This window comes from Meles meles, chromosome 5 (assembly GCF_922984935.1).
Source record: "Meles meles chromosome 5, mMelMel3.1 paternal haplotype, whole genome shotgun sequence".
Classification (NCBI taxonomy): Eukaryota; Metazoa; Chordata; class Mammalia; order Carnivora; family Mustelidae; genus Meles; species Meles meles.
Window position 1 is genome coordinate 103,311,653 of NC_060070.1, and position 19,761 is coordinate 103,331,413.

The window sequence follows — 19,761 nt, forward strand, 5'->3', positions numbered from 1 at the left end:
TTATTTGCAATTTATAGCAGCCTAACAGACGGACTCCAGCATAGCAGAACGTGCCTTCCTTTGCGGCTGCTCAACGCGGACAACAGTTTCTCACCCCTCTCTCCAGCCCTTTTCCCCCAACAAATTTCCCCCCTCCCCCTCTCCCCCTCCATTCTTTAACCTTTCCTCCCTGCCTCCCCCCTTGCCCAAAATCTTCCTCCCTTTTTCCTCCCTGTCTCCTATTCTTTTATTAACTTCTGGGCCTACCTGCATGGTACAAAACTTGTTTTCTAGCTCGCAAAAGCAAATGGCTTTTGCCATTTGCAAATGGCTGTTGGTATTCACAGCAACTCCACACTGGCCTGTTACTTCCATTCAGATTTCTGGCTGGTGCCCAGGCCTTCATTTTATTTCCTCTTGACAGTTCTGATAGGGACGATATTTGTGGCTCACTCATTCAATGTTGTATAACCTGTCACTCTCCTATCTGGAGTCGATCATTTTGGAGGTATAGGATGCACATATACAGAAGTGAGTAGCCATATAAGAGCAGCTAAGAAGGAAGTAAATGTTAGAGTAATCAGAATAACATAAAAGGGCATCCTACATTTTCTCAGAAGGTCCTAGTCTGTTACATTTATTTGTTTGGTGAATTTCATGAATCTGGAACTTGGAAAATTTAGTTTTCGGAGGACATTATTTTAGTTTTCATCTGTAATAGGTCATCAAACATAAACTTGTGATTAAATATGTTACATATTCTAGAACACAGGATATTTTCCCTAAGGGCAGATGCCATAAAAGATTGTTTTGATAAGTATTTCTGTAAAGGTCATAATTGCTTTGCCATTCTTAAGCCTTTCCCCAAGGCTAACTCTGGTATGGGTTTATGTGTGTGGGTTGCTGGGGTGGGTCCTACAGTGATTCCAAAGTTTCCTGGTTAGTTGAAATGTGGTTTGGGGAGATTCTGCCCGTGGACTTTGGATGGTTTTATGTGCTTAAGTGATTCCCGCCCCCCCCCCCCCCCAAACCAGAAATGAAGCTCCAGTCTAGCAGAAAGGTTTAGATGGTTTGGGTAGGGAAGGGATAACCGATAACTAAAACATGAACTTTTTTGTGGTGAGTGTGAAGAGGAAACATTGAGGTATTCTCGGAAATGAATCTGTAGACTGAGCTGTGAGCTAAGTGTGTGCTAAGCTGCACCCGGGGTTTTGGATCACTTACTCTGCCTTCTGGAGAGTCTATGGTTTGTGTTTCAAAACAACAAATCCTGGCTGTTTCTATAAGCAGTTTGCACCAACAGATCTTTTTGCAGATAGCTTAAAACAAAGAACCTCACAGTTCCATAAGAGAGAAAAATCCAGTCTCCTCAGAAGATGGGGTATGCATCCTGCTGTGCACTCTAGGGCAGGTATCCCACTACTGCCCCAGTGCACAGGGCTGTGTTCTTGGTGGAGAGACTCACAGGGAGATACAACAGGTAGATCCATAAAGAATGATGATTTTGTTTGCTCCCTGGCAACATTAACCCAAATGCAAAGAGTTACTCAGTACTCAGGATAACAAGCTCCTGCTCCAACACCCATCACAACCCTATGAGTTAGCCTCTTCTGTGGGATTTTAATGTGTTTTTGTCAATTACCAATATGCATTCCTTGTGATTCTTATTACGAATATCTTTAAAGTTAACTGAGTTATAATCATTACTTCTCATATTTTCTTGAATTTCTTTTTATTTCAATAGTTGTGAATATTTAATAGACAGTCCACAATGCTCACTTTCATATTTAAAGTTATATTCAAATTTATTCAAAGATAAGATCACTAAGTATTACTGGAGAAGTCTACATAAATAATAGAACTGATGGTTCAGACCCACATTTAATAATTCTGTCACCTTGTGATTTGCATAGGTTAAAGAAATGTTTTTTTCTTAACGTAGTCTTCCTGCTCTTCTTTTCAACTTTGATATATTAATTTTTGTTATATCTGGCAATGATTTCTATTACAAGAGATAAAATTTCAGTCATTTCAACATTAAAAATAACCATAATGTCAACCAAAAAAATGATGTGATTTAACCAAAGTAGACCTGAATCGATGGAAAACAGTTGTTTTCATTTTTGTTTTGTTTTGTTTGTTTTTCAATTAAAAACTGCCTTAATATTCTTAGGGTTACAGGACCTTTCCTTTGGCAATTTGGATGTGATCTGAAAATTACCAAAGTGGATTATAATATACGTATCAGTCTATTCTTAGCACTGCAACTGAGACATTGAGATGAAAGTCAGACCTTATATTTTTCAATAGTTGAGTAACACCATCCTGGTTTTTACTGATGAAAGAGAAAATGTGGTAAACTGGATATATATAACAAACATGGGAGGTCGTCATGTTTCCAGGATATGGCGTCTTGCCATTGACCACAGCCTCTTGGAACAAGATAAAGTCATTGAAATAGTTAACAGATGTTAACCATACTAGAAATATAAAAGTTCTATTGCTCAAAATTATGTACGGTCAGATGGAGATTTGGCGCTTGGTCCATAATTTAACTGACTTGGCAAATGGAAAGTTCAGATCCAGAGGCATAATGCATATGAAGGCCACACACTTTGCACCCTATGCAGGAGCTCATAAACTACTGACGATATGTATACTGTGCTAAGCCAGCTTGATTAAGTATTAACACAGTATTTGATACTTAGGGAAATCTGAAGTCAATTTTCACATCTACTAAATTAAAAAGTTATTTCTATAAGAGCAAAAGAGTAGACTTTTCTCCAAGTTCAAAACGATGTCTACAAATTGTATTATATAGCTTCAGCTTGCAATTTACCAATGATTGGTATTGCTTTCCACCAATTTTGTAATCCATCCAGTAATATTCTTTAAAATTATATTTTTCCCACTCTTGTCTATTACTTCACATTTCAGAACAAGTTGACAGTAATGATTTTCAGATGAGTATCTGTAACTGAAATGGATCTTCTCAGCCTTGAGTCACAGGTTCATCCCAGTCAAGCATTGAAGGAGGCTTGTGCTACTTTAGAGTTTGTGGTTTTATTCACAGCTTTGCAAATAAAGTCCCCAGCTTCCATCACTTTGTAAAGATTCACACCCTGTTAAGGGAAAGAAGGGATACCGGGTGGATTAGGGAGAAAGAAGACAAAACAGATTTCTTTCCATTTTATTAGCAGTTAATTAACAATTTGAAATTGTTAAACAAAATGTTACTCATTGTTGGTTTGAGAGTAACATTTGTCTTCTTCATGAATCACAATCAGCAGATTTTAGATTTTTATGTTTTATTAAAGCATATCTTGAATCTGACTTTTAAATAAAATTCTAGGCTAGCCATACCTGAAAAAACTCCATGTAATTCAGGTATCTGAATTCTAGGAAGGACAATAACAGAACTGGAAACAATCTACAAAATACCAGGGGTGAGCAATTAAAATTAATAGGGTTTGGAGGAGTTCATAGATAATGACTTAAGAAAGAAACTTTTTACTATATAAACAACTTGATAAGCCTATGAGCAATACAAGAAAAGTAAACGTATAATTTTAACGGTATTTGGAAATACTACCGGTATAATATTGAGGGAAGTAGTTGCAGGTCAAATAAGATGGAGTTGTATCAGTACACATCTGGAACTTGTTTGCCTGAGAAGTTGTACTGTTTGAAAGCATAAACAGGATCAACAGAAGCTTAGGTAAATCCATGAAAGACAGATAGGCAGTTGGGTATGAAGGCCAAGTTCAGGGCATGCGCCTCATCTCCTGGGCCCCGTGTAACAAAAGATCCCCATCGAGGTCTCCACTCTGCACCTCAGCTGTCACTACAGGGGAGGTAGAGCATTAGGTGGATTACCCAGAGATTTGCCCTCAGGTAGCGTTTCATAAACTCCTCCTATGTCTTGCCTTACCATGGAATAGAAACAATGTTGACTTAAAACTGAACAGACTCGGGCTTCCTTACTATTAAGTAGTTCTTAATATTTATGTAAATCTGTCATTTTCTTAAAAGAGACAAATAAAAATACAGGACCATTTCATAACAGTGATCATAAGGAGATCATTGTTCTAGTACACTCAATGCTCTCGAGAAACTTTTAGAGCAATGTTATCTTTGTAGTTTACTTCTCTCTTTTTGAGAATGGTCAAGAAAATTATTTTGTAAAATGATACTTAGGATTCTTATTGTCTTTTTGCTATAAAGTTGTTCTTCAGGTCTCAACATTTGCTTTAGTTTGAGATTGTCCTGTCCTGGGAACAGCTATAGGTAGAATATGTTAAGCACATCTTAGTTGACATCTTAAATGGAATCCTATTTAAGTTTTATGAATAATTAGCTACATGTGCCTATCATTTTTAAATTATACCCAGCAAAAGATTCTAGAAAGATATTAGTCACCAGTGTTCTTTGCTTTCCAAGAATTCCATTGATAAGTATGCACTGGGATTTGCAGACATTTTATGTTAAAAAAAATCACTTTTGCCTTTATCATTTTACCTAAGATATCATTATATAATAACATTGCATTTATTGAGTCATTTATTTGCCAGGTGGTTAAATATGTCTCATGTACTATGATATGATGTGTTTTTGAAAACCCCATGTAAAATGAGATTTCTATCCTCAGACTGTTGAGCATCAAGCAGGTGATATGGACCCCTGCTGGAGGGGGGGGTCCTGTATTACAATTAAAATCACTGATAAAGATATGCCCAGATGATTATGAGGGCTGATGATGGGGCAGTAAACCCAATGAGGAAAAAGAAAGTAGAGAGGAGTGTGTTTGGAAAGGGTGTGAGGAAGGATAAATTCTGACCTGAGTCTTGCTTGGGGAGTATGAGTTGTTGAGAAAGGGGACAGACGGGGCACTGCAGGCGGGGCACTGCAGGCAGAAGAACGGTACAAAATACCTAAAAAAAAAAATGCCATGCTGTATGTAGAATGATGGGCAGAGAGGACCTGAAAAGGCACGGATGGCCATATTAGGTGAGAGAACACTGCTTTGCTTGATAGGAAATGAGAATCCACTGATGACAGCTCAAGTGGAAACAAGGCATATTCTTATTTGTATTTTGGATGACATCCTCTGATGGTAACATGGAAAATGAATTTAGAGGCAAGTCAGAAGTTCTACACACCAGGGAGGAGAACTGAATACCCAGGAAAGAACTAAGGAATTGTGCCGACATAGCTACAGCATGGGTATTAAAGAACAAACAACCAAAATATCTTGCAAGTCAAATTAGTGGCTCATGGTAAGTGACTTGGCATGGTAGCCACAGTAACATTAGATTCTACAGAGAATTTTGGTTTGTTAGTCTGGGTAGCTTGTTGAATTTTAGATCCTACCCCATGTAACAATTCTCTCCTTAAATTTTGAATTCTTAGGATTGAAGCCATGGTTTATGTGCATTTCAGTCCTCAAGTTCTAGAACATGACCTGATAAATAACATGCATCAAAGCATCAGCTGAGATCAATTCACTCATCTAAACCTCCAAGAAAGACTCTAATTTGCCTCAGTTTTTGTCATGGCCATACAATTGTACTGCAAATGATTAAGCTACTGTAAATGGAATAGTTACTCCTAACCAGGAAAGACAGGCAGTAGTTTTTGATGTTTATCCCAAGTGACACCCATCTCCCAGTGAATGTTATTGAGCATCTCTAGGTAACGTGCATAGGTGTAATTGCTCGCTGGCTGCAGGGAAAGCTAAACACAGAAATAAGGTCCTGATACCACCTCAGGGTAGGTTCAGAGGTAGAAGCACACAGGTTGGCATAGAAGTCATAAGGTGAGGAGCCCAACAGCAGGAGCCTGGGGGTTAGGCAGGGAGACACTAGAAGACTTCAGTGGTTGGGAGCAGCTCACTCTCCAGGTGAAACTGAGTACAGGGAGTAAGGCCATCTGAGTGGTGATGGAAACAAGAGCCAGGAGTAGAGGTGAGAAATGAAATGGTGTGGAAATGGAAACTACAGGTAAATGGTACTGCAGGAGCTTTCATGTAAGTATAGTGAAGAGAGAGAAGCTTCCACGTTGTAATCCAGATGATGCTTTGACATCTCAGAAAATATTTTGAACTTCTAATCATCTGTGGAATTTTTTCTTCTATATTTTTGCCCCCTTCCTCCCCAAATCTGCCTTACAGACTAATAAGTAATGTTAAAAAGCATATGGCAGAACAAAGTACTAAATTATGTGGATGCCATAGAAGATGTGACTTTCCAGGAACTTTTATTTAAGAGACAGTTCTTGCTGTCCTGTGTCTTCCATGCTAAGTAGTGTTAAGCTCTCCTCTTTTCTGACCATTCCAATAGTGCCCTGGGCTCTTTTCCAGAAGCCCTAGTTGTCACTGCAAGAAAATCAAGATCTCTGTTTCCTCCTAGGAAAACATCCATCCCAAACCAAAGCGCCAAAACAACAATCCTAACGGCAGAGACACAGGCTCTCACTCAGTTTGTGAAATCAAATCAGATGATCATGAAAAAGTACTTCAGAGGTCATGAAGCACTATAAAAATGTGAAATGGTAGCATTATTGATGATGGAGCTACAGCAAGAAGTTACTTTATAAAGCCCCCTAAAGAGTTTTTACTGTATTTTCCCACTGTGCATTTTAGCAAACAGCAAAAGGGTAGTAAAACTTTGACCTCAAAATTGCTTCCCAAATCTGAGACACATTCCCATTTGTATCTGAAAGGCATACATGAATATTAAAATATGTTAAGTGACTTACTGTGTTGAGCCCCAAGCCATTAAGCATATATATCAAATCCTCAGTGGCTACGTTCCCAGAAGCACCCTTTGCATAAGGGCAGCCACCTAATCCGGATACTGCTGAGTCCACCACATTAATCCCCATCTGGAAAACAAACCAGAACACTCAGGGCTTGTCTATTCACGGCACGTAAATTGTTGAATTTCTATTTAACCTGTTCCAAAGAGCAAATAAGCAAAATATAAACCGTTATCCAAACATACTCGCTTACTCACCTGCTGCTAGAAAAGTCCGTGGAGTGCTGATTTCTTTTCTTGTCTTTTAAGCCAACAGAAACTCAAGGGATCTCAGGAAGTAGAATAATCTTAGATCAAAATTGAAGTGGTGTTATTCATTGATAACCACACAACTGTAGGGAGTGAAGCTTGAAGTAAGATGAATTCATTCCCAGGTTGTATAGATTCTCCAACCAATTCTCCAATTCGACCCTAATACTGTTATGTAAACACAAAACACTTCCAACACTCTAACTCAAAGTCAAGGTGCCTTGGAAGACTGGTGGTAGTGGTAGGGTCACTGTGTTTGAAATAGGATTTTTGAGGGCTTAATTCACCCTTTCAATTCACTTGTTCTTTACTGAGCCATTATTTTGCCTACCCAGCCCTGCTGCTTTGGGAGAAGCAAAGAGCTATTTGGGAGGCAAGACCTCTACCAGCACCATCTCACATTTACTGAGTCCTCATTAAGGGCTGGGATTATTCCTAACATCCTGTGAGTAGTAACTCATAATCTTCACAAAAAGACCGATGAGGTAGATCTCCTTCTATCATCCCCAAATCACAGATGAAGAAACTCTAGTAGAGCAGGATCACAAAATTGGCCCAAGGTCACCTCTGTCTGCAGAAAATTCACACTGAGATTTATGGCTTCTGGAAACATGCAGATTGTTACAGGTCATGTGTGTGGGGATATCAGAGGTAGAGGATATGTGTGAGCTGGAATGTCCTTGAGGACATGATTATAGTGGGGCCTGAAAGGAGCCCTGAAAAATCAGAGGATTGGAGAAGACTGGAGAAGAGAGGCAGGGATGTCCTATCTCTGTAAAGGGTTACAGTTGGATGATCAGAAGCTACCAAGAGGCAAAATCTGGTCACTCAACTCCCAGATATTAAAGAAAAAAAATTAACATGACTTCTGCTAAAATGAGAAGCCCCTGAAAGCAGAGATCTTAGGCAGCATGTTAGGTCAGCTGTTTCCATTCACAGGATCGGAACACTACGTTGTGGCTACATCTCCACAGTCAGTCTCACAAGACCTGCTCTCAGTCTTGAGAATCTGAGTTTTTCACAAGATCACAGATGCTACGCTCGCTGCCAATCTGGGGATCACACCTCTTTTTGTTTTTCTTTTTTTTAAATATTTTTTTAAAGATTTTATTATTTATTTGACAAATTGAAACAGATCACAAGCAGGCAGAGAGGTGGGGGTAGGGCGTGGTGGTGGGAAGCAGTCTTCCTACTGAGCAGAGAGCCTGATGCGGGGACTCGATTCCAGGACCCTGAGATCATGACTTGAGCCGAAGGCAGAGGTTTAACCCTCTGAGCCACCCAGGCACCCTTTGTTTTTCTTTTTGATTAACTTTTTATTTTAGAAGAGCTTCAGATCTTCGGGAAATTGTTGGAGAACAGAGCAACCCCATATACAATGCACCTAGTTTGCCATATTGTTATATTCTCTTACATGATTATGGTGAACCTGTCCCGGCTGAGGGACCAGTATCAGTATGGTATTATTATAGTCCATACGTGATTCCAATTTCCTTATTTTGAACTTAATGTTCTCGTCTGCCCTTCAGTTCGGGTTTGTCTGATGTTTTTCTAATGGTGAGACTAGAATTCTGAAATGCTTCAAGGCAAGTCACAGAGGTTCTCAATACATCATATCAAGGGTGCACACGCTGTCAACAAGATTTATGACTGATAAGCACCTTGATCACCTGGCCGAGGTAGTGTTTGTCAGGGTTCTGAAGTAAGGAAGCCTCCACTCCTCACTTTCCATACTGTACTCTCTGGAGAAAAGTGACGGTGTGCTCACACTTAGAGGTAGAGAGTATCTACAGATCACTTGGAATGCTTCCATTTGGATGTGCATGTTCTCCTCTATTTATTCAAACATTATTTTTTATCATTATTAGGGACTCAAGGTATTTTTTTCAGTATGGTTTAGAATCCAATATTACTTTATATATTTTGGGGATCAGGTTGTTTGAGCTTTGGTTTTTAGCAGCTTTTTCAGTTGGTTCTTGTGTCTCTTTGTCATACCAAAGGGACTGTGCTTTTTGAACCATTGTTTTAGATTTCTCTTTGAGACTTAGATACCTACATCAAGGCCTACAAGGTTTAAAAAAAAATTTTTTTTTAACAGTAGACCAAAACAGTTAATAGCAGTGATCACTGGGTATTGTGATTATAGCACATTATTAATTAATTTATTTTTATTTTTATTTATTTTATTTTAATTTGTTTAATTGTTTGTCTTTATTTTCCAATTCTTTCACAGTGAATGCTAGTTATATATAAAGCATAAAATGTTTCTATAAACTTTCACCTGTAGTAGAATAACAGTATGGAAAGGAGAATGAACATAAATGAATCCAAGACTCATTTTCTTGATTAACATCATTATTTTGAACTAAGTGATCTTCCTAGGGTGTGAGACTGCAGGGTTAATCTGAACATAAATCGTTAAATAAGACACAATCTGAGTGAAAGGTTACCTGAAAAAGGGCCTTTCCCTCTTTCCTAGAATCAGAAGGGCTATAGACCTGGGCAATTTCTATCAGTAAGCTCTATTCCCAAGTGAATTGAATCAATTTTATGCACTATGTGGCTCTAAAGCAAATTTGAAGAGTTTATTATATATATTACCTGTGAAGTAGAACATTAAGATATTAATGCCTTTTAAATTCTTTCAAAAAACCCGCCGTACTACTTTAAAAGCACTTTTTATGCAGTATCTCCTAAATTCTGACCTCTATTAAATGTGCAATTCTATTCCTAGAAATAAATCTAAATGGATAATACTACCCATATACTAAACTATGATCTAACTTTTAAATAAGCTGCTTTAGGAGCACATGGGTGGCTCAGTCAGTCAGGCATCTGACTCTCAGTTTCGGCTGGGGTGATGATCTCAGGGTTGTAGGATGGAACCCAGAGGGGGCTCCATGCTCAGCCAGAGTCTTCTTGAGAGTCTCTCCCTCCCTCTATCCCTCCCTCTCTCTCTCCTCCTTCCACTCCCCTCACATGACCTTGTGCATTCTTTCTTTTTCAAATAAATAAATCTTAAAAACAAAACAAAACAAATAAGCTGCTTTGAAACTTGCGAACTATGAAAATTTGGTTTTATGATGTATGTTTTCTACTTCCCTATTCCATTGGAAATGATGCCTACTAGGATGTAAACAAGTTCTTGAAGGAGCAGGGAAAATCAAACAAACAAAAAACCCCATTTATTCCCTTCATTGATTCTTGATGGTAATAGATGGACAATTTTTGTACTTACTGAAATAGAGAACTACGTTCTCTAATATCATGTATTTGAAGATAATAGACGGGATCTTAGATGATTTTATTATACAAGAAATTGTCTTCATTAAAAAATGTTTTGTAAATACTCCTTTTTCTGTGTCTCCAAACACAAACCACTATTTTCAGGCTTTCACATTCCCAGGGGTATGGGTCTCTGTGCATGTATGTGTGTGTTCCCCAGGTGTGAGTGTGTGTGTGTGTGTGTGTGTGTGTGCGCGCGCGTGTGCGCGTGCACAGGAGCAGGCTTTTTGCACCTTAGATTGAAAAACAAAGCACTTGGTTGTTTTGAAGGAAAGTACATCTTTAGATGAGAAACCACAAGGTGGCAATGTCGCTTCAAAATCCGAGTTAAAGCCAAGCATTTGACCCCACTGTGTTCCAGCCGCTCCAAATGACAAACATGTCAATAAATCGCTTTATATTATACAAATAACTATTTTCTTTTCAAATGAGGAAACTTTTACTAATGGCATAGAATAAAAACTGTGGTTTAATATATTTTTTATTAGTCCTCCTTTGACATGAACATGTTTATGAAGTGCATTCTTTGCACCCAGGGACTTGGAATCCACACAAAATCCTGTAGCTCAGGGAGTTTAGCATTAGAAATCAAAATTATATATTTTGCCACTGAGAAGTAACATATTGTTACTAAACTAGAAACCATTTTCTTCAGAGCTAAGGGAGCTAGTAGTCCTCCCTAAACTAAAACAAACCCAGAACTTAGTGTTGCAGTATCCTTGGCTCCCACCTTCCTCCAAGCTCATGATTAAAGCTACTAATCCAGTGACCAGGAAATGATAAACTTGTTGAGTTTAGTTACGTATGCTCTGTCTTCTTGAGCTCTCCATTTACACGCTTTGATTTAGGGGCTGAGAAAAATGAATAAAATACTAGAAGCCACTTTTTCTGGAAAATGGTAAATTGTAGATAAACCATGCACCCATAATTCTATGCTACAATCTTAGGTGAGCACTGTGTAGAATTCATCTTGTGTAGTGCTTAGATGCTGTGACCATGATGATATGCTAACGAAAAGTACAACTCGACTTTTTCTTTGTGCTGTAAGAACCTATTTCCCAAAGAAAATGAGAAATTCTTAAGCCAAGTCAAATCATTTTGCAAAGCTTATAATGTCCCATATTTTCATGATTTCAAAATGTTTGATGAAATCTCAAGTTTTAGGTATTGTGGATACTAAAATCTTAAGGAACACATAAAATTTTGATTTGTTAAGTTTTGAAATGACATCTACTTTCTTTCCCCTCTAAGACCAACTTTTTCTTTAAAAGAATCTGTAATGTTAGATTTAATTTTTAAAAGGAGATCTTTCTGATGGTGTAAGGTACTCATTTTTGGATTTCAGTTCCTCAGGAGAAAAGGCAAATGTTCATATGGGATAAATAGTAAAAATATACTCCTTTTCTAGTAGTTGTCTCCTCAGCCATTTCTAAGCCAGTATACCCTCCAACAGAGGATTGTGATTATCCAAGTATATGGTGCTACTTGCCTTCCAGTCATCAGGCCAGAGAACACTAATGGAACAGGGCACTCTTGCCACTAAGCCCAGATCTTGCCTTGAGCTACTTCTCAACCACCACTCTAAATGGTTACTGTATATTGAATTATGCTACCACCTGAGAAATAACACTATTTGCACTCATGGGTACTGGGAATGTAGCATATTATATAAATCACTGATCATGAACAGTTAACATACATGAATTAAGCCCAGGGTTTAAATTAGGTGAGGTATATACCAAATTGGTATGTAAATAATGACAGGCATATATACTGCTGTTGGGGGATAACTAAGCTAATGGGATACTTTCATGTAACCTCCTTCCTCTTTGAGAAGGTTTTCCTACATGTTTGATTCTTCTCTGCCTTATTACACATAATGAGATAGATTATATTCTTTGCATCATTTAGTATATTTCAAACAGCGATAGAAATGGGACTGTGTACATAGACGCGAGGGTAAGGAAACAGATTAAAAAAGGATTTCTCAATTTCAGTAAGAGAAAATAATAGACTATTAATGAACATTTATTGAATGCTTATTTTGTCATAGATCCTGTGCTTTAGGCCTTACATATGATAAAGCCATGCAAAATTAGGGTGAAATGTGTAGGAACCCATGCCCATTTTACTGATGAAGAGACTGAAGCTCCAGGAGGATAAGCATGATCTCCTGCTTCAAACAGTGTAAGACAGAGGAAGAATGCAAATAGCTGGGCGCTACTGTCCAGTGTTAACTGTTAACATTTCATTAACATTGACTGTCTGCCAGGCACATGACTAAACACTTCCCGTGCATTGTTTCATTTAATCCATTTAATAACACCAGGAGGCAAGGTACGAATTAGGAAGAGAATATTGACCAATCAAAAGGCTTCATTTTCTTAAGATTTTTTTTTCAACTTTCTGAGAAGTCCCTATACAATGTACTGATAAGAGGCTTTTGAGAAAGTAAAGGATGATTGTCCAAAGGATTTTCTTCCTAGAAGCTATCCCAAGAAAATAGCCAGAAACTTTAATTATAGATTATTGTTCAAGGACAGATATTCTTTGTAGCATGATTTATAATTGGAGAAAAAAGGTCATAAGTTAATGTCCAATAATAGAGAAATAGTTAACAGATTACATAAGATAGACTACTATGATATCATTAAGTATTTTTAATGAATTTGTAATTGTATAGAAAAATGATAAGAAACTGGAAGATAGGGGTTCCTGGATGGCTCAGTTGGTTAAATGTCTACCTTCAACTCTGGTCATGATCCCAGGGTCCTGAGATGGAGCCCCACGTCAGTGTCCCTGCTCAGCAGGAAACTTGATTCTCCCTCTGCCTCTGTGCTTTCTTTCTTTCTCTCTGTCAAATAAATAAAATCTTAAACTGGAAGATAAGAGAGGATGCCAACCATGCTTGGCATTGTTCGTGTTTCTAAGAATTTTTTTTATCCTCCCTAATAAATACATACCACACGTGTCATGTGTACTCTTGTTTCATCATCATCCCTTACTTCTGCCAGAACAATACCCCAAAACCATACTGGCCTTTCTCATTTCTTGGTTTCAGTCCAAATTCTGGAGATGGTTCCTCTAGGAATCCTCTACTCCTGCCTGTTCTTGAGAGGCTTTTGCTCCTAAACTGCCCTTCTTCAGTAACCATCTATTCCCTCTAACCTACTGGCACAAAATAATTAAGCCAGCCCCCCTCAAACGTGAATGAGCATAAGACTCCTCTTACAATGTCTGACTAGAAGGTATTACATTAAGTGAAATAAATGGGACAGAGAAAGACAAAACCATATGATTTCACTTATATGTAAAACCTACAAGAAACCCAAACAAAAGAATAAGCATTTATAATGTCTGAGGTGGGACCTGAGCTTCTGCATTTCTACATTTCTAACACTTTCTAAATTCTGCAGAAGCTGCTACTCCCCAGAACATACTTGAGTGGGAAGAAACTCTGGTTCTTCTGGGGAAGAACTGGCTCTCGAGGGTGTCGGTATATCCTGGTCCAGTCCGCAGTGGTGCCATCTTGCTTTGCACCATGTTGCTCAAAATGGGACTACCTGAGTATCAGAGTTACCTACAGTCCTAGTTTAAAAGGCAGATTTCTACTGTCTATCCCCAAAACTGATTTTTTTCCTCATAAAGTTAACGTACTTGCATTATTTCATACTCCAAGATGACTTTATGCATAATAAAGTTTGAAAATAACCTTCTGATTTACCTGTTGATTTATGGCAGATAGTGCTGGCTCTTCAGCAAGAAAAAAAAATTATTTCCTCTTTTTCTGGGATTTAGCTAGGTGGCATAACCAAATTGCCCTTTAACTTACATGTGGCTACATGACTGTGGGCTAGCCAATGATGCATAAGCAGAGAGATACAGCCATTTCTAAATTATTTCTTCTCAGAAATTTTGTCAATAGTCAAATGCAGATGACAATCAGGCCTTAGGGAATGGTGAGCCAAAAAATGGCCCAATGCCTGGGCCCATGAATTACCACCTGGAGGAGAGATACTCACTGACAAAAACATGTTCAGTGAGGGGCAAACATCCATGTGTTTGAGCCATTATTCATTTTGGGATGTGCAGTTTCATCAGTCAATTAGAACTAATATACCAACTGATGACATAGATTAAAATCTACCTTTTCCAGCTATTTTCTATTCCTTTTTTTGGTCCTCTTTTCTATCTTTTGTTGAGTATTTTTTTTAATGCTTCCATTTTCTCTCTTCTACTGACTTAATATTTCTACCTCTTTAAATTGTTCAGTAGTTACTTTTTGGTTTACAATATAAACTTAAATAGGTCTACCTTCACCTATCCATTCCACATGTATGGAAAGACTTTACAATAATATATTCTCAATTCCATCCAACTGCTCTTTGTGCTATAGTATCCCTATGTTTACTTTTATATACCCATAATACATCTACATGCCCATGAAATATTGCTCTTCTTTTTGCTTTAGGCAGTTACCTTTTAGAGCAATTAAGATTTTAAAAATTATCTTGATTTATTCCACTTTTTCTCTGAAGAAACTTGACAGGAATAAGAATATCAGAGATTCGAATTCTAGTATTTAGTTAACAATCACCTTTTGGAGGTAGAAGAAAGAAGGTGAGTTAGTGAAAGAGACAAGGAGTTCAGGAGGTACAATGTCACAAGCCAGAGTAGGAAAACTTTCTCTATTTTTTTTTTTTTGAGAGGGGGGGGTGGTGGGATGAGAGAAAATCTCAAGCAGGCTCCATGCTCAGTATGGAGTCCGACATGGGGCTAGATCTCATGACCCTGAGATCATGACCTGAGCCAAGATCAAGAGTCAGACACTTAACCAACTGAGCCACCCAGGTACCCCAAGGTTTCTCTAAGTACTTATACCACAGTGATGAATACTTCACCTACTTAAGGAAAGTAGCTGAGAAAAATCTACTGTATTTATAAAATTGACAAATTTTTAGTTGGATGGTTTCAGCAGAGATCAGACAGGAAGAGCTGGCAATTAACTGAAAAACAAATGGAGGACATACAGCCTAGTGCTTAAAAAATCAGTTTCAGGACGCTTGTATTGGGACCCACTCTGCCACCTATTAACTGTGTGATGTTGATGTTACTTCTCTGTCACACCAGCTATAGGATGAATATAATAGTACTGAATCATGGGCTGGTTGAAGACTCAGTGGAATCTTCCATGGAATTGCTTATCACATAGGCTGGCACATAAGACTCAGCAAATGTTGGCTCTAACAAGTATGTGTCGAGTATAGGGTCAGAAGACGTGGTGATAAAGAAGAAAACCAGGGCATAGTTGTGGGTATAAGAATGGAGATATGAGGAGGATATTTGAGACCTGTAACTGGGAAGCTTTAAGGGATAGAGGTTAGTAAATGGAAGTAAAGAAAGGTACCATACATAGAAGAGAAAATTCACAGAGAAAAAAACCTTGAATAATGTGGATGGGGTTGGGAGTAGGGTAGAAACATGGGTTGAGCTAGAAATTAGTGGAGAAAACTATCCTTTGAAGTAGGTTGAGAGGAGAGGATGGATGAGGTATGGAGATATATTAAAGGAACACAGACCATGAAATTTTCAGTGCAATAAAGGATCAGTACACTCAGAAACACAGTAATTGAACTAATCTGCTGGAAGTTCAGAAATTACATCATTTCTAGACCCCTGACACTAGCTTCTCTTGGAACAGCCCTACCTTCCACTTACCACACTCTTAGTTGTGTGCACAAAGGGAGATGCATAATGAGGAGGAAGGAATGGGAACAGATCAATAAATAACAGCATGTAAACAATAAAAAAATTGTACCTATACACGTGTAAGTGACATTTTAATAAGAATCTATAAATCCCAGGTTTTTACAACTAGATAATTTAGTCAATTTTCCTTATGACTGATTAATTGATTTAAGGTGTTTTTTTTTTTAAGATTTTATTTATTTATTTGACAGAGAGAGAGATCACAGGTAGGCAGAGAGGCAGACAGAGAGAGAGGAGGAAGCAGGCTCCCTGCTGAGCAGAGAGCCTGATGCGGGGCTCAATCCCAGGACCCTGAGATCATGACCTGAGCCGAAGGCAGAGGCTTAACCCACTGAGCCACCCAGGTGCCCCTGATTAATTGATTTAAAGGGAACTAAGCCCCCAAGTTCCTAGTGGGGCTACCGAAAGTCACAGAAGCCATTATTCTATAGATGGATCTAGAACATCGACCTTCATGTTTTTGGAATTTCACTGGTAGGAGGTAAATAACTTCAATTACAAATTAATGTTAGTGGGAGGTCTATGCAATAGTATAAATATGCTACTAAATATTAAGTTAAAAAGTTACAGAATGAGAGGGCAGTGATGCCTGATAAGAATTAGGTGTTACAGTGATATTACAAACCAAGGAGGGCTTGGGTTAGTGGGAGGACCAAATTTTGGTAGGAGGCGGGGAGTCAAAATAGCAGGTAACATACACAAACTATATGAGGGCAAGAGAGTTCCTCTATCTCACTCTATTCTAGGCTCCACATATGGCATAGCACTCAGAACATGATGAGTTATTACACAAATATTTCTGAAAGAACTGAACAAATAACGTACCTAAAAGAACAATGAATACAATAGCAAGGCCTGTGGGCAAGTATAACAATACATGGTAATAAAGGAACTTGATACAATTCAACTGGAAATACAGAACTGCTTAAGGAGGATACTAAAATGAATGAAACAGTTCAGTGGTTCACTACCTTCTCTGTTTTCTCCCTAAACCTCCTCCTCTTCGTACTGCCTTCTTATAAAGATGGGTTCTTGGGACCTGTTTGTTTGTTCAGTGATTTCTCATTAATCCTCAGTGTAATTTGTAATTGATGGACCTAAGTTGGGTTAATCACAGTCTCCTTTGCCAGAATTTAGAACAGAAACAAAGACAGAATCCACCTTTCTAAAAAGTGAGATGTACAGCATATGAGTATGGACAAGCAACGTCTTCCACGAGCAGTGGGCAGTAGAGAAATTGAGTCTGCAGTAAGAGGGAAAAGGAAATCACTGAATTAGAGATGTCACCTGAATTCCAGATGACTTTTCAATCTTTCTGAGGTCTAGCTTCATTTCCTCCCTTTGTTTTTGAAGTAATATTTAATTAGAGCTATGCCAAGTGCCTTAAACTACACAATAAAACCAGGAAGTAGGTACTATTATCATCTTCATTTTATAAATGAGAAAACCGAGCCACAGAACATTTAGTATGATCATGCGTCGTGTGACATATTTGGTAAGTGATGTAAGGTGAGATGCAGGATCAGGTGGAAAATCCAAATTTCTGCTCTTGACTTGTGTGTATACTTCTTGAAGAGGTTTCCATGGGACATCCCTGTATCCTCATAACAAAGTCTCCTTTTTGCTTAAGGTAGCTTGAGTTGGCTACTGTTACTTGGAAACAAAGAGTAGTAACTAACACATCATTAAGTTAATGACCTGGCAGGGAAGAGATTCATAAATACAGAGAACGATAATGCAAAGTAGAGTGTGGTAGCTATTATGAAAATTATAAACAGAGCTATTCAGAAACACCAGTGAGACCATTCCTATATTTTGTAGTAGAGCAAAGAGGGAGGGGCAGGGTGAAAAGGTTGATGAATAGTTTGGCTATGCTTTGGGCCTTGAAGGATGTTGACAAGTGGGGGATGGTAAGGGAAAAGATATTCTACAGAGAGGGAACAGCTTGAGAAAAGGCACATATGATGAACAGGCCAAGGATGGACTGAAACTATTTTAATGCAACTTGTATTGTAGGGGCTGTTGAGGTGTGGAAGGAGTACAGCTCCAGATCACCATAGGCCCTTAAAGCTTTTCTCTGGGGGATGAACTTTATTCCCCAAGAAATAAAGAGTTACTTATGGTTCATGAGCAATCATGACATCATCAGCATTTGTTTTACTCAAATTTTGTTATCAGCGGAGCAATAATTGAGATGGATAGAAGGTTGAGAAATCTGTAAGTAGAAGTACTTATTAGAAAATTAGTGCAATGCATGAAGTCACTGGTGATGAGTATTTAAAGTGAAGCAGAAGGGGGAAAAGATTTTTGGTAAGGAACAAATTTGACATTTATGAGGTAAAATAGTGTTTAAATGAATGAGTAATAATGGAAGAAAGAGGTGTCATTGACAGAAACAGTGATTTCTAGCTTAATAACTAAGATGATCCATTAACTGGAATGGGATATAGGATCAAATCGAGTGAAAGGTAGAAGTTGCTTTCTTGGAAACCATTACAGATATAAAAAATGGGATATTTAACATGTTTCTTAAAGCATCCCCACTTATTCAAAACTAGCTTTAATTCTTAATCTTGCATTGCATACCTACTTCTTCTCATTTACATCTGGGGTGATCCATAGCTTTGGTAATGTTCAAATTCATCATTAAGCATTCTTATAACCCAAAGGACAGGCCTCCACTGGGTAGTGAAATAATTTATAAAGATACGACAACGTGCTTCCTAGGTCCCTGAGTTAAAGACTCCTCCTCTCTGCTGAGTATCAGGGATGTGGTTGGGGGAATGGGTGATAAAAATTCCAGATAGGTTTAGGGGAGCCCTAGAATACAGGGGACTGGTCCTGATTCCAAATGTGTATGATGGAGAATGTACAAGACTCAAAACTCCCATCCAGTTGGCTGAGATACCAGGGTAGCAAAGGTGAAGTAAGGAGCCTGGCAAATGGGACCCAAGGCAGTCTCAAAGACAACAGGACACTCAAACCTGGCCATCAGACTAGGTAACCCCTGGCTAATGGTGGATAGATCAAACTCCCTTCACACTAAGCATGAGCATAAGAACAAGAGGCAAAGAGGGGCAGGGGAAACTTGAGACACAGAATTTTAAATGGAAATGGCTAAGCTGATTAACATATTATTCAGCCATTAATTAGGAAATATTTAGGGCATTTAAACTGAGGGTTCATTAAACTGAACATTGTCATTTACATAGGAAGTTTTAAGCATTTCACAATATTACATCACACATGAATATTACCACTCAGTCCTTATTGTTCATTTCAAATAGTTCAAGTTCAGTTTGATTTTTTTTCTTCCTTTCTTTCTCTTTCCCTTCCTTCCTTCCTTCCTTCCTTCTTTCCTTCCTCCCTCTTCTTTCTTTCCTCCTTTCTTCTTTCTTTCTGTCTGTCTTTCTATCTATCTGTCTGTCTCAAGAGAGGTGGAAGAGAAGGGAAGGGAGAAAGAAAATCTTAAACAACGGGTGTAGAGCCCAGCATAGGACTTGATCTCACAACCCTGAGATCATGACCCAAGCCAAAATTAAGAGGGGTTGCTTAACCGAATGAGCCACCCTGGTACCCCCAATCTGATTTATAAATGACTCACCAGAAACCTTGCTTACTCTAAACAAACAATAGGTCAGAATATCTCGCAAAGTATTTATGA

The 19,761-nt window shown here is 38.3% G+C and overlaps 1 protein-coding gene across 1 annotated transcript in view; it reads right to left on the reverse strand.

Moving 5' to 3' along the window:
• Positions 1–1,750: 1,750 nt before the first annotated feature.
• HMGCLL1 (3-hydroxymethyl-3-methylglutaryl-CoA lyase like 1) overlaps positions 1,751–19,761 on the reverse strand; it is a 202,949-nt gene continuing 184,938 nt past the window's right edge. The window contains exons 8-9 of the mRNA XM_046005638.1: positions 6,736–6,861; positions 1,751–3,101 (exon numbers count right to left, since the gene is read on the reverse strand). Coding sequence (XP_045861594.1) covers positions 3,000–3,101; positions 6,736–6,861 — 228 coding nt within the window. The 3' untranslated portion in view covers positions 1,751–2,999. The remainder of the gene's footprint in view (positions 3,102–6,735; positions 6,862–19,761) is intronic.